The sequence below is a fragment of the Anser brachyrhynchus genome (assembly GCF_964034855.1).
Source record: "Anser brachyrhynchus genome assembly, chromosome: 21".
NCBI lineage: Eukaryota > Metazoa > Chordata > Aves > Anseriformes > Anatidae > Anser > Anser brachyrhynchus.
In genome coordinates, this window is record NC_137714.1 from 9460006 (window position 1) to 9474631 (window position 14626).

The window sequence follows — 14626 nt, forward strand, 5'->3', positions numbered from 1 at the left end:
TTTTTTCATATTCAGAATTAGTAACTCCGCCCTCAAGCACACAATTTAGTTCCTTTTTTAACAGTTGAAAAATTGAAGTCAGGGACACTACTGTCCTCTTTTCTGTAAGACAGTACCTAACATGGTATGGGTGACTTCACAAGTAACAAAGGCTATTAATCTTGATAGGCCATATAACTTAATCTTACAAGATGTTTTATTGCCAGCAGACTATACGCACCAAGCTGTCAGTTAGTAAGGAGGAATTAAAATTAATTTGTGCAACATGAATTATTGAACACTTCCATGTCAATCCTAAACGCAAGCTGAGTTCAACATTTGTTGCATATTTAACATTTTCCTCTTTGAATTTCCCAGTAAATGCAAAGCTCAAATGAATAACTGCATACAATATTCAATGAAGCAAAAACCAAAATGTATCATAAATAAGTATATTATAACTTTATTAAATTCAAGACATGACAATATTCAAAATACAAAGTGAATTCTTCTTTATTCAATACTGTACATGATGCAGAAATATCAGTGCATTTCTATAGCATGTATTTCACCTTCATTTAGTCTGTACTAAAACAAAAAGTAAGCTTTAAAATAGCTCAAACATCTCATTCAGCAGTTTAAATTGTAAACAGCTTGTTTATTTCTGTTAGGAGGAACATATTCATTTTCATGTACCTCTGTTGAAGAGCACCCTTTCTTTTGTGCTTATCTGTAAGAGGATAAATGTAATCAAAATGAGCATGAGAAACTGCTAACAAATGTGGCACTTCAATTAACTTTACTGGAACACTGAGGCAGAATGAGGAAAAATTAAACAGCAAGAAGCAGTGTCTGAAGCAGAGATAGGACTGACACTGTTCATAAATGGAATCGTGTTTTTTTTTCCCTCACACTCCTCCTCTCCTAAAATACTGAACAGAAACCAAAACACAAGACCAGCTTGTGTTGTTTGTTTTTCGTATACTCAGAATTTCAGACTCTAGATGAGCATGTAGTTGTTGCTGCCTACCTACTAGCAGTCATATAGCTGCTCATATCCTCTGTCACTTTTATGACTTTCACATCTTTCTAGGATCAAGCAGGAAAAGAGCAGCAGCAGAGGCTTAGCAATAGCTGGTCCATGTCTCTCCTAGGAAAACCTGCAAAATTGAGCCAAGTGCCTCTAGCAACTGAAAGAATCTGCAAAGCCTAACTCAATTCCAAGCTGCTTCACTGTAAAAGTCTATTAGTTTCCAATTAGGTTGTAAAATGGACTCATCATTCTAAACACATTTTAGTTATTCTTAACAAGTCTTGAAGCGGATAACTGATCTTGCAGTTACCTTCTTAGCAGGTTGGCATATCATAGCGAAAGAGAATAGAATCTGTTCTCAGCAGTTACTGGGTTAAAAAAAAAAAGTTTTGGAAATGCCTGATACAAAAAATGTACTGCATTATTTGCTCTGTTGTCAGCTTTATAACTAACTCATAAGCAAAGCTAGATTTTTTTTTTTTATAACGTGACTACCAAATACGTTAATCTAGGGTAGCATATAACTGGCCAACTGTGACTACTGTCTCTCCATACGTTTCTATGGAATCTTTGTAAGTTTTCAGCTCTACATACCAAGACAAAAAACAGTCTTAAGAAACGTATCAGAGATATGCAGTATAAGAGGACTTTACCATCCACTATTTAGTTCTCAGAGGATAAACTTGTACTACTTCATTATTTGAAAACCTTAAGAACTTTGTAACGTGATACAATTTTGCTCCATCCTCAACAGCTCAGCTGTGTTGTGCTCCCAGGGACTATGGAGAAACCACGTAAGACAGATGTTTTCGTTTGAGATGACCAGTTATGTCCACTCTAGGTTTTGAGTCCAGTTTTGTTGCGGATGAAGTAGCTACACAGTCACCAGACCAGGACTGCATCTCCATGTTAGAGCTAGTTTCTTCTGCTTCTCTGAAGAACTTCTCATACTTGTCCAGATATGGAGGCCTTTCAGGCAGCAGGTAGTAGTGTGTTGAACTGGCCTTCTTACCATTTTCAATAATAGGAAGAATGCAAGGGACCTTGTTGGAAGATCCTTCGCTATGTTGTCTTTGCAGAGCTTTGGTGCTGACATATTTAGGATCAGGTGCAAAACTCTGGGTGGGGGGCATAACCCCATTGAGGTATGACGGCAGGCTTTTAGGACTCGGTGTACGGGAATTACTCCGTGACAGAGGTTCTCTAGGGGGCACTTTGGGAGGCCTATCTTCATCACTGTATGCACTAGAAGCAACTTCTGCTGACCACCTTCTGTAATCTGGTTTGAGAGCCCTTGGAGGTATGGGAACCCTCGGTGGAATCTCTGGTTTATCTTCATCAGAGTTTGGAGAAGACCTGTTTAAGTATCCAGATAGTCTCACTACTGGTTTATTAAGAGAGCCAGCTGGGCCTGAATGAGACCTTCGCAAACGTCGATGCAGCTGCTGTGGGGGAGGATAAATACTGGATGTGTATCCATTTAGGCTTTGTGTGGGGTTGGTATCTTCTGTTTTTGGTCCTGCTGGAGCATCAAAATATGCATAGTTGATTTGTCCACAACCCCTAAAGCTCCGCCGGCTCGGAGCACTGGATTTAAAAGGAGGAAGTTCATAATCTTCTAACAAAAAGTCAGTATCTGAACTAGTCAGGAATTCCACTTCTCTGTCAACCTCATCTGGAGTAAGATCCTCCGAAATAGGCAGAGGGGGTAGTGGCCTGGAGCTACGGTCATTGGAAGATGCACACAGAAACTGAATTGGCCCATTTTTTGTTGGCATGTGAGGAGGTGTTTCTTCAGAAACATAGCCTACAGCTAATGACAGTTTACTAAAGCCAGGAGCAAGATAGTCTTCACATCTTGAAATTGGCTGTTCATTTTTGGGACTTACAGGAGCTGGACTAGATTTCTGAGATGGGACCTGTATACAACTTTCAGCAAAGCTGTGGTCGCTTGTGGAAACGTGGTTGGAAGAGTGCCCTAAAAAGGTGAGAAAGTCTTAGAAACTTTTCTAAGTAATACTTTACCATATGACTTTCCCACTGCATGTTTAACTATTTCCTGTAATGCAAGAAGTAGTGCCTACTTAATAATGCCAGTAGCAAGCCTTAGGTCTCTTTTAGTTATGTGCTTAATTAGGACAGCAGCTGATTACCTTATTGTTTTAGGCTAGTGCTCCAGTTAAATGAGGTAGTTCAAGAGACCTCACGCATAAACAATAGAACAGAGCTGTAGCTATGAAGATTCTAACAGACATACCAAATCAGGAGTATAATGGAAACTCAGAGGCTTGTAAATACAAGGAAAAGTGTGGTGTGTGGGTTTTTTTCCTCACATCATTTAAAATGTTTTTACTGTTTTTAAGTAGTATTTTGTTGAAATGTCTGCATTCCCTCGCCAGAGGGCAGCCTTATATCCAAAATCAGAAAGCACTTATTATCTTACTGAAGACTTGAAGATTTTTTTCCCCCCCAAGACACATCCATTACACAACCTAAAGATTTATGTTAGTCTTTATACTTACCAATGGATGGTAAATGTTGCTCTGCTGATGGATTCAAGTTATATGCCACTGCTATAGGGTCCACATTAAAGAAAGTACTAAAAAAATAATAAAAGAAGCCTTCACTGTAAATAAGCCACAGATTGGTACTGGTAGAATATTCTCAATACTTATTTTCATATATGTGAAATGCTATAGATCAAATTTTACACTCACTTCTCAAATCCACTGTGGCTACCCCAGCAGGTTTTCAGACTCCCCACACCTTGACTAGCATGAAGAAATCCATTTTTTAATGGGACTCTCATCTCCTGAGCAGCAACTCCCGCAGCTGACATTGTGTACTGCTCTGTGATCAGTCTCCCAACCCTAGAAATTCAGCGGGTGACAGACTTGCTGCAATTTGCATTCCCTGAAAAAAAAGACAAATTATCAGAAATGCAAACATGAGTTGACCTCCAATCTGAAATTTCAAAACCTCGAAGATTTAAATAGCTCTGTAACAGTTTTTCTGTCCCCATACATGCCAGAAAGAAAACTTTACAAAATTTCTTACTTTGTTTCTGACTGTAAAACTGAAGAACAAAAGATAAGTTCTCTTACATGGAATTAAACTGTATAGAGACAAGACAAATGTTCAAGTAAAGCTACTGATATATCAGAACTGTGCATCAACAACTTCAGTTCATATATATAAACTGCCAGATACTCGAACAAATTTAGCTTACCAGAGCAATTTAACTTTCTAGTAGACATATACCTATAGTTATGTCTTTTTGCTGATGAGTTCATGGATTCCATTGTAGCCAACACATAATAGCCTAACATGTTTTTAAGTGCTACCTTAAGTGGAGTAACAAATGGACTTTTCTCAAATAACAGCTCCAATAAACAGAATTACTATTTTGGTCAGAATTCCAGAACTTTTTATATAGAGCAGTCACTATTGTAAACAATTTTAAGCATCAAGATACTTTAAAATATGCTTGAGTCTTCTAGCTACTTATTTCAAACAAGTCAGAAATCTAGTGACTTGAAATAACCTCCATTTAAACCGTCCTGCTGTGTTCAGATTTACTTCAAATGTGTGAACAATGCATTGTCTGGCCTGTTTACAATAGGAAAAAAAGTATATTGGAAATTGCCTTAAATTCAGTAAGAAATCATAGTCTAAGGAACAAGTTGACTCACAGGATTTTGTGTAGGAAATTGAGAATGTATTGTTTCAGGAAAAGAAACAGTATAAAACTAGTCAACAATTCTGAAAGCAGGAGAAGGTTAGTCCTGGTCTAAGCAAGGATGTTCTTTGGGTCTGCTCTTCATCTACGCAACTATCGTATATTCAGCAGATACACTATGGTGTTATGGCTGGGGAAAAAAAAAAAAGAGGTTTAATTTGCACCTTTCTCAAGAATATGACCGGTTTATTAAAATACTTTTTTTTTTTCCCTGAAGAAAAAAATCCACCTCAAGAAAAGTCTCAACCAACAGTTGAGAGCCAGCTACATCGGTGGACTAAGTGTATCAAGAAAACCCCCTCACGGTATGGTACCACAAGAAAACAGGGTACAGAAATAGGTAATAGCTTATGATAAATCTGTTCAAAAATAGGTTAATTCTTTTATGCAGACAAGTCATCTTGTTTTTCCTTTAAGAAGATCCATTATACCTATGTGTAATATGAGGGATGGGAAAATTTCTAAGCAGGACTGTAAATCAGGTGTCCCAGGATTAATTTGCAATCTAACACCAACACTTGCCTTTTATAAATAATTGGTTGACAAAGAACTCTGTCAGCCTTTTCCAAATGTTTTCTTAATCATGACTGTCAGTGGCAACACTTGTGTCAACAGAAGTGCTTTTTATTTACTAGCTGATACCAGAATATTCCAACCAGCAACTTAACAAGAATTCTAGACAGGAGGCTATTGGCTTTACTGGAAGTGAACAAGGGCCCAGCAACCAGTGTTTGGACTACAGTGTTAGAGTCTTGGTCACATCTACTTCTGCCCTTCTGATTTTAGTGAAGAGTATGTTTTTCCTTTGCAGATAATCTCCTTAAAAGCTAGCTTAAGCCAGTTAATTTTTGCACTACACAGTCCAGTTGGACTCTTTTCAGTAATGTGAACTGCAGATTTTCACAGTAAAATTAAATATAAACATGCAGTCCCAGGAAGTAATGACACAGTTATGATTAGCAAATGAGTTCAGAAAATCTCCAATAGTTCTCTAACAGCAGTATCTTCCTTCTAGTTCTGTAAGTGCAAACAGAACCGATTTCTATGGTGGAAGAGAAGACTGAAGTGTTTTTGATCTAATGGATTTCTTAAGAAGCACAGTACAAATATAGCACCATTTCTAATTAATATCTAATTTATATCTTCATAACACAATTTACAAATAAGACACCTATGATATCAGCTTACGCTATACTGAGTAATGATTTTTTCATGCCTCACAGATTCTGGACTATTAGTAATGAATCTGCAAATTAAACATAGGAGAGTGAATTAGTGAACTTCAGAATAATGTCTATGAAGGAGTTTGCACCTCTAATTTTTTTTTTTTAAGTCAGATGTAAGTTACAAGTTTAAATCACTAGTACAGAACACTGATTAGTCAGCAAATGACAGTACTCCACCTCAGTGAGCATGCAATATCTGACAAGACCATGAGAGAGACATTGATTATGATACAAAAAAATTGAGACAGGAAGGGGGGTGGCATTGCTATAGTTTGAGCGCGCATGTAATGCACTTGCTATGATAACATACAACCCTTGCAGGGCTTGTTAAGAGGCCCAACCTCCATCAGATCCCACGCCAAAACTACTGCTAGTAATTACTGTGTCAGCTTTCTAAATGCTGTCTAAATCTCAGCTCTCAAGACTGATAGTTGCACAATTGCTTCTCTGAAATCCCTCTGGCATGCTAAGCACTTCTGAAATGGACTTAAATATTTACATACTCTAGTAGAAAGTAATTTTCACTTATTTCAATTGACTATTTTTAAAAATAAAACACAAATACGTTTTGCAGCCATAAAACTTGCCAGCTTCTACCAATAACCTCTTTCTGAACTCACAGGTGACTTGTCACGTTTCAATGAGGAGCTCTGAATGGACTGAGTTAAGAAATGGTCCTCCATGCTTCAAAAGTTAAGGTATGTATGTGCTCCTTCACTAAATCACCTTCTTATACTTTTTCAGTCCAGAGTCTGGAGAGTTGGTGCTTACATTGTAAAGCATGTGTTTAAACAAACAAGCTTGTTTAAACAAACAGTACCTTAAGAGGGACCCATAAGGTTATTGAATTGAGAAGTGCAATCTCGACATTTTATATGCAGTCTTCTTTCTAAAGCTGAGCAGTACATAATTTCTAGCAATTGGTTTTAAAAAAAATACACAAGTCAGTCAAGAAAATATAAACACCAACAGTTTCCACTGTAACTTGTAACTGTTGGTCCAATACTGCCTCCTTAAAGATTTAAGGCTCTAAATTTACCATAAATAAAATCAACCTAAATTTGCAAAAGAAAATGGACACTAAGCAATAATGAAGCATTCTGTATCTCTCACGCTTGTTTGCTACTCATTTGCACAATTTATGTTCCTCAAAATGGGTTTCCAGTTACTCTGCTTGTCTGGCCTAGTTATGCACAGATTATGACACTCAGAGAGAGATCGAGTGCTTTGAGTGCACTGATTGAGCACTTTGAGTGCTTCTGAAGGTGTTATAGTTTGTGTTATTCAAAAGAAACTTGGTTAGTTCAAAATACAATTATAGCTAGTAATCACTACAGTGTTGATACAAGCCAGGGCAACTCAAAGGTTTGAGAGTACATTAGGAAATACAACACTATCCACTGTAAGGCAAAGGGGAGAATTTTTAATCATTCATGGGTGCTCACATTAACCAATATTAATTATCCTAAAGGATACATTTAAACTGAAAATTGTCAAATGTACCTGTTAACAGTAGGGTATTTATACAGTGAGGAATGGATATGTGAATATATCAGGAAAATCTTGAGAAGAAATGCTGAAACTGAGTTACATAAAGCATCCTCAATACAATTTTCATACTGATTTGTTTCACTAATTACTGTTGCTATACCACAAGTATTCCTCTGTTTAGATACTAAGAAGCAATTGCATATATCTTTGTTCATGACCTATGGCTGATCACAGACTTTTGTTACCGTTTCCTGCTCAATGCTCCAACACTACCAAGTATTTGAGGCAAGCCAGTTTCATAATAAACCAAATTCTGGTTTGCACAATAGACTGAACAAGTCCCAGAATGTTTCACTTAATGGATATGGATGCAATTTGCTATGAAGCATTTCTGAATACCTGTACAAATTTTGGACAAATTTTATGAAGGCAACAATCCTAACAAGCAGCTTATTAAGACACGGGAAAGGAAGGGTGGGGAAAAGACCTACTTACCACTTTTGGGAGGGGAAAAAAATATAGCAACCTTAAATCTACAACCTATTTTTGTTCACCTTGTTCACATATCTTTAACAAATCTCAGAAGCAATTCACAGGAGGAGGGGCACATTTTTGCACTGCAAGTCATCCACTCTAGCTAGCTGTTCCTTATTTGACAATGTGATGTAATTTCCTTTTTTTTTTTTCCTTTGACTTTCTGTTTAACATAAGTATCTGAAATAGAGTCCCCTTTTTATATTTAAGTATTTCAGACTTCCAACTGGACATTTAAAAGCCTGAATTACCTTACTATACTTTCTGGAGTTCCATATACGTAAAAACAAACAAACAAAACAAAGGGAGAGGGGAGGGTGGAAGTCACCACCACCACCAAAACCCAAAACTAACAAAACAACAAAACACAACACCCCCCCCCCCCAAACAAACAAAGAACCCCCACAACAATAAACCCTTTGTTCTCTAGTGGTCATATCAACCCTTAAGTACTTTTGTCTTTGAAACCAGATAAATGCTCAGTGACTGACAACTAGCAAAAACGATCTTACAAGAAGGTTGTTTTAAATCTATTCATTTAATGCCTTGATCTTATTTACTAGGCATCTAAGCTCCGCTGTGCAATTTCACAAAGTAAACTGTGTCCCAGAAATAATAAAAATAAATATAGGCCCCCGAAGATGTTCCATCAGAGGAACTTTATCCTTTAGGGTTATTATACAAATGAGGCATATTTGTAACTTTGAGAGTTTTTACTATACATTCTCTCAACCACAAATGGACAATTCTGCTGTAGAGTGTTTAACATGACCACCTAGTGCAGACAGATAAAAGTGCTGCTCAAATCATATGAGGTTGCAAATACAATAAATTCTACGGCTATAATCCAGAAGATGATGGGCATAAATTTAGAGACAGATCAATTGCACAGACCACGTATTGAGATCGTAACAGTCATCTATTTTGGAATATACTTCAAGAACTGCACTTCATCGAGGAGTTAAGTTTATTTAAAATCTGGGCTACCATTTCATGGTCCTACACAGCAACTGGGAGGAACCTGTAAATTGCTAGCAGAAAACTAATAATTAAATAGTAAGGCAATTGCCTTGCCTCTGCTTGTCAAATTTCAGATGCATGTTTAAGGCATGGTACTTCATCCTCTTGAAAATTTTAATGTGAATATAGCCAGCTTACATTCAGGAAATAAAAATTCCTTTTTAGCTGACTCAGTCGTAACCATTGCATTAGACTCGCTGTGATAAGTTTTAATTCTGTTTTTCATTACAGAGAAGTGGAACTGTTCTCCTCTGAAATAATTCCTATATTGCAGAGGATGACAAAGGGCTTTACCAAGAAGCCCCCTCAAAAAATTGGCTTTTATTTAATAAATAAATAAAATGTCCCATATAGGAAAATTGGTAAGGAAATAAAACTAAGTCTAAGCATAAAGTAACACGGGTGAATAGAGCAGTTTTGTTTCCTCTGCATCAACTTCATTGACAAGCAGTAAAAATTTCAAATGCATTTGTGATGCAGATACATCGTTCACCTGGCAATCCTGTGTGACAAAGATTCAAGAATCCACAAACTGACCAAATGCACCTTGTCACCAGAGCCTTTACCATGCAGTTTATCAATACATAATTAAGTATTGTTACCCTTAGATCGATCATAACAAGATTTAGCTTATTGCTTCAGCGATACTGCACATGGTTCTTAGTCAGTTCACTAGTGGCACAAGATCACTGAAGTGTCAGAGTCCCTACAGACTGCTCACGCTGTGTAACTACTACAGTGCGCATTCACGGAGTGCACACATGCTTAAGAGCTACACTGTAAATGCTTTAAGAGTACAGTGATGTCTCCAGATTTAAACACCACAAAGCAGCTATTTTTGAAGATCAAGGATGAGTATGTACTGGGGTGCTAAATCATGAAGAAACGTTTATCCTAAATTAAGCCATCCTAAATTAAGAGTGCAAAGCACTGAGCCTAAGCCCACAACGCGACCTCTGTTTTTGCTCGAAAGATGCAGAGAAGAACGAGAGGAAACCGATACTGTGTCGGCTCAGGACGAAAACGCGCGGCACGCCGCGTTAACTTCCAGGAACGCCAGTACGGGCACCGCCGGCTCCGCGCGCGAGTCCCACCCAGCAGCGCTTCAGCCGCGTGAACGTCGCCGTTCCCCGCGGAGGCGCGCTCCTCGCCGCGGGGAGCAGGGCGAGGATCGCGCCCAAGGCGCCTCCCCGCCGAGCCCCCGGAGGGCGGCACGGCCGCGCTGCCCCGCGCGCCCCCTCTGCCAGGGGGGCGGCAGAGAAGCGCCGCCGCTCTCGCCCGGCGCGCCCCGCGGCCCGCCGCCTCGCTCCGCGCCCGATGGCGTGGGCCGTGTCGCGCCGGGACCGCGGCTCCGCGCCAGCGGCGCGGCCGGCTCCGACGCCGCGGCCCAGCCGCCCCTGGCGTCCCGCAGGGGCCGCCCGTCCCGGCCCCCTCTCCTCTCCCCGCCGGCAGGGCCCGACGCGGCAGCGAAGGAACGGTCCCGGGCCGCGGCCGAGCCCCGCGGGGCGGCTCAGGTGCCCGGCGGCGGGAGCGGCCTTGGCCGGCGCTGGCCGCGGGGGTGCCCCGCCGGCACGGCGACGGCCGGAGGGGGGCGGGGGGAGGCTGCGGTCCCGCGGGGGGAGCACTCACCCCGAGAGCGTCACGCAGCTCCGCATGTCCCCGCGCGGCCGGCAGCGCCACACGCATGCGCCGAGCCGCGGCAGCGCCCGATCACTGCCGCGGTGCGCGCAGACAATCGCTCTTATAGCGGGAGGCGGGGCCGCCGGGGAGCCCCGCCCTCGCCCCGCCCCCTCCGCCTGCTGCGAGCCTTAAAGGGGCGACGGCCGCGCCAGGGCCTTAGAGGGGAGGGGGGACGCCCCAGCAGCTTCCGGGCAGGCCGGTGCTGCTGAGTGCGGCTGGCGGGACCCCGGCCCTGGGCCGCCTCCAGGCAGCGCCGCCGATACTTCGCCGCCTCCGTCGCCGAGGTGCCCCTCGCCGCCCAGGCCTGCGAGCGGGCCACCCCCGCGCTGAGCGGAAGCCGCCTTCGCTGGGCGGAGGCGAGCAGGGCGCGAGGCCGGACGGGAGCTTCCGCCGGCAGCGGCCGCCGAAGGCCGGAGGGAGGAGCGGCGAGAGCCGGCGCTGGCGGCGCCTCGTGGGCGGCGGCAACGCGGGGTTCGCGCCCGGTGCCGCTGCGGGCGCCGTTGGTCGGCTCCGGCCGCCGGGAGCAGCGGGCGGCTCCGGGAGGTGGCGGCGCCCCTTCCGGCGGGGCCGGGAAGCGGCGCTGACCGACAGCCCCTGCGCGCAGCCCGCTCTCCGGGGCAGCGGGGTCGCTGCGGCTTCGTCGGGCACGCGAACGCTCGCTTCGCCAGAGCCCGCCTGTGTCCGTCCCCGGCGATCCGCGCAGCTTTCCCTTGCAGACGAAGTAATCCCCGCGGGTAACCAGCGCCCCCCTCCCCCGTGCTCGTGTCCTTCCCCGGAGCCGCCGGTCCCGCGGGGCGGGCGGCTGCTCTGTCTGCTCCCCCTGTCCTCGGTCTGCTCAGGTCCTGTCCCTGACTGCCAGTGAAGTCGCTCGGCCGCCACACGCGAGCCTGCGTGAGGCTCTCCCCGCCTGCGGCGAGACACCGGCAAGCCCCGGGCCTCGCCGCCCTGCCCGGGCGGGGGGCGGGCTGGGTAACGCCGATTCCTTCGGTTTCAGCGCCGGGCCCGGGAGAGGCGCCCGCCGTGTCGTCTGCCGCCAGCGGGTGCTCGCTCCCCTCCTCCCGACCCGAAATGAGCTGCCGAAACTGGGAGATGCTGGGCTGACGCTGAGGTCCTGCGTTATCCGTCCGTGTCCGCTGGTGAGAAACGTTACGGCTTTCGCGTCTGTGCTCCTCTCCCCGCTGGTAGTGTGTTAAGCTTTCTGTGCGGTAACAGTGCCTTTGTTTGAGGAGTCACTAGTTCTCCCCTGGACTCATTTGACGTTCAAGTACTTTGCGGTCACAGGGAAGACTTAACCTTCGTCATCACCAAATTTAAAAACAAACGAACAAAACTTTTCACTTTCATAGGAATTGCTGCTGTGAACATTCTCTTTCCAGGACTTTGTCCTGAGATGAATTCATTTTTACGTGCAACGATTTATTAGGAATCTTGAGTAATCATATGTGAATTACCACAGACTTGACAGTGTATTTTGTGTCCAGAGTTAGCATTTGTGATGATAAACTGTAGTGGCTAGAGCAGTAAGATTCTTAGTGGAAGGTGTTCTGTAAATATAGCCTTTTGTGAGCATTGTAGGTGATACTGCATATTACAGTGTAAACGATGGAAACCTATATAGACTTTTTTTTTAATTGTAATTGTTTTAAAATCAGTATTGCTGTACGGTGCAGTCATTGCTTTAGTGATGAAAGAAATGTCAGCAATGGGCTCTAAAATTCCCAGCACTGAGAACTACTAACAATAGCTTAAGAAAACGCATCTGCTATACTCCTTGAACTGGAATACATATGACCAAGAAGGAAAAATACTAGATTTCATTTCACAGCTGAGTTTTGGTTTTCCTTTTCACTTTTGCACTATGTGGAGCATGCCTGCAGTTGAAAATCCCTTATCTGCCTTTGTTTTTAGGGACAGTAAGGTATCCTACTTCATATTTGTATTATAAGAACTGTTGTCGTGTTGTATCAATGAAGGTGATGTGCAAAAGGATATGAACTTGGAGAGATTTTTTTTTTCTTTCCCTTAGATGTGAGAAATAACGAAGAGGTCCTCTAAAGCTGGCTCGATGTGTAAGCAGATGAGAGAAAGCAAAAGACAAAGGGGGGTGGAAGCCATCCAAAGAAAAGAATAGAGCAGACAAATGAGGTTTTGGTTTTGATGAAATAAAACACCCTGTGTTAGGGTGAAACTGCGCTATGTTGTGCCCTGGTCCCATGTTTAGACAGAGTGGCAACTAGTGGTGATGCCTTACAGTGAACTGTATGTGGTCTAAGACTTATTCCAAATGGTCTACTGTATTTCTATTGCACTGGACTTCAAGACTGTAGTTGTTTAAATGTTTCTGTGGATGAACTGTGCATGCGGTGTGAGTTATTTTGAATTTAAATTGTCCTGTTTGCATAGCTGTGTTGAGCAGTAAAGTGTTTTTGTTTTGTTTTTTAAATTCTGAGATGTTGATGTATACTCAGTGATGGTACAAATAATCCTAAATGTTACTGTGAATGGATATGAGACAAACTTTTTTTAAAATGCCTTTCAGAACATTGCAGTGACTTCAGTAGGACAAACTGTTGCAGTAGTCTTTTGTTGGAATTTGAGCAATAATATCTGCTTGGCTCTTTAACTTGTTTGTGCGTGAGAAACTGGTTCAGGGATAGAGCATTCTGGCTTTCCCTGGAGATGATGCTACCTTATAGCCCCTGTGCTTCTATCAGCAAGTCTGGTTTTATTCTTTTGGATAATTTAGAAGTTGAGTCAGGTGCAAGTAATTGATTTGTATTTAATTTTTTCTTCTTACTGTTAAGCGACTCTGCCTATGGTCTTTGTTCACTGAAATCCCTTTGCCTTTAATTTCTGATTGTTTAACAAAATTATTTATGGCTTTACTCGCTGTTGGAACATACTGAAGAAGTAAAACATCATTAACCATTGATATCCTTTCCTTGTAATAGATCATGTACCAACAGTTACATTCTTGTCTGTGTCCCTTCATTGCAATATGAGGTATTTCAGGACTCTTAAAACACCTCACAGTTTTGTTGGCATGTGTAAACTACTCCATGCAGTTTGGTAATTGCCTTAAAGTCTAATTCCTAAGTAATCTTGGACGTTCTGGATGTTTAATATTAACCAGCTTAGTATTACAAGATATTCTAAGTCTGTATTGTACCTTGCTTTGGAGGTGGATAACAGACTTGTCTGCAGATAATAAATGAAATGTCTGAATTTTGTGGAAAAATAGTATTGTGGGCTCCATACTGCAGAGAGAATCCCTGTGATACTGGAAATCCATTGATCAGAGTTGTCCTATTTCTGGCTTGCTTTGCAGTGTATACCTTCTTACTGATTTGATGCCCTTAATATTTCCTGCTTTTAACACTTATGATTCTCAGCTGTTATTTTTGTTTGTTTTGAGAGGAGAATGTCAAAAATATAAGTAGCAATTGGAGCAGTGAAAGGCAAAATCTCCTTGGGGAGCTACAAAATGATGAAAGTAAAACTTCGTAATGAAAGACTAACATGGGAAGTAACATACATATTTATTATAGGATGTTAGATTTAGCTCTTACATGGTCATCCTGGAGATCGTTGTGATTTTTTGGTAAGCCAACTTCTGTAAACAATAACTTCATTTTACAGTAGCTGCTGTATTATAGCTTAATCCTGCTTATTCATGGAAGCTGCTCTGGAGCAGGAAGGTTTTCCCTTTTCCTCTAATTTTTAGTAAGTGTACCTCCGGTCTGTTTACCTGAAAGGCAGTAAGTAGCTTAGATGCTCTTCTTTCCTTTCTTGTAAATGACTAGAAAAGGCAATTATGGTCAGTCATCAGAGAGGAAAAACCTTTATAAAGAGAGGTAAATAAAGTGTAAGTTGGATGCTGTGGTGCCAGTTTTTGTGTGACTGGTTATGTGACTGAGGGTGGTG

The 14626-nt window shown here is 42.4% G+C and overlaps 2 protein-coding genes across 18 annotated transcripts in view; one reads left to right on the forward strand and one right to left on the reverse strand.

Annotated features, from left to right (window-relative positions):
• Nucleotides 1-417: 417 nt before the first annotated feature.
• ERRFI1 (ERBB receptor feedback inhibitor 1) lies at nt 418-10788 on the reverse strand. 2 transcript variants are annotated; one of them, XM_080563993.1, is made up of 4 exons: nt 10652-10788; nt 3730-3925; nt 3535-3611; nt 418-2990 (listed from the first exon to the last, which is right to left on the reverse strand). In XM_080563993.1, exons 2-4 carry the CDS (start codon nt 3849-3851, stop codon nt 1792-1794), a joined length of 1398 nt encoding a protein of 465 aa, XP_080420119.1. In that variant the 5' UTR covers nt 3852-3925; nt 10652-10788; the 3' UTR covers nt 418-1791. The 2 variants fall into 2 exon arrangements, with proteins under 2 accessions (XP_080420119.1, XP_080420120.1); XM_080563994.1 differs by lacking the exon at nt 10652-10788 and adding an exon at nt 4705-4954.
• A 909-nt stretch (nt 10789-11697) lies between these two features.
• SLC45A1 (solute carrier family 45 member 1) overlaps nt 11698-14626 on the forward strand; it is a 77829-nt gene continuing 74900 nt past the window's right edge. For 10 of the 16 annotated variants that reach the window (XM_080563972.1, XM_080563958.1, XM_080563974.1 and 7 more), the window contains exon 1: nt 11700-11838. Coding sequence is in view for 1 of the 16 variants with exons in the window: in XM_080563964.1 (XP_080420090.1) it covers nt 12768-12771 (4 nt within the window). In the remaining 15 variants the exon portion in view is untranslated. Of the gene's footprint in view, nt 11839-12728; nt 12772-14626 lie in introns of all 16 variants that reach the window. The other 6 variants (XM_080563975.1, XM_080563976.1, XM_080563964.1 and 3 more) reach the window with 3 other exon arrangements.

Coding starts and splice junctions, on each gene's coding strand:
- ERRFI1 (XM_080563993.1), bottom strand. CDS start 3,851: ATGTCAGCTGCGGGAGTTGCTGCTCAGGAGATGAGAGTCCCATTAAAA. Junction 3,612..3,729: donor AGCCACAGTGGATTTGAGAA/GTGAGTGTAAAA, acceptor TTATTTTTTTAG/TACTTTCTTTAATGTGGACC. Junction 2,991..3,534: donor GCAACATTTACCATCCATTG/GTAAGTATAAAG, acceptor TCACCTTTTTAG/GGCACTCTTCCAACCACGTT.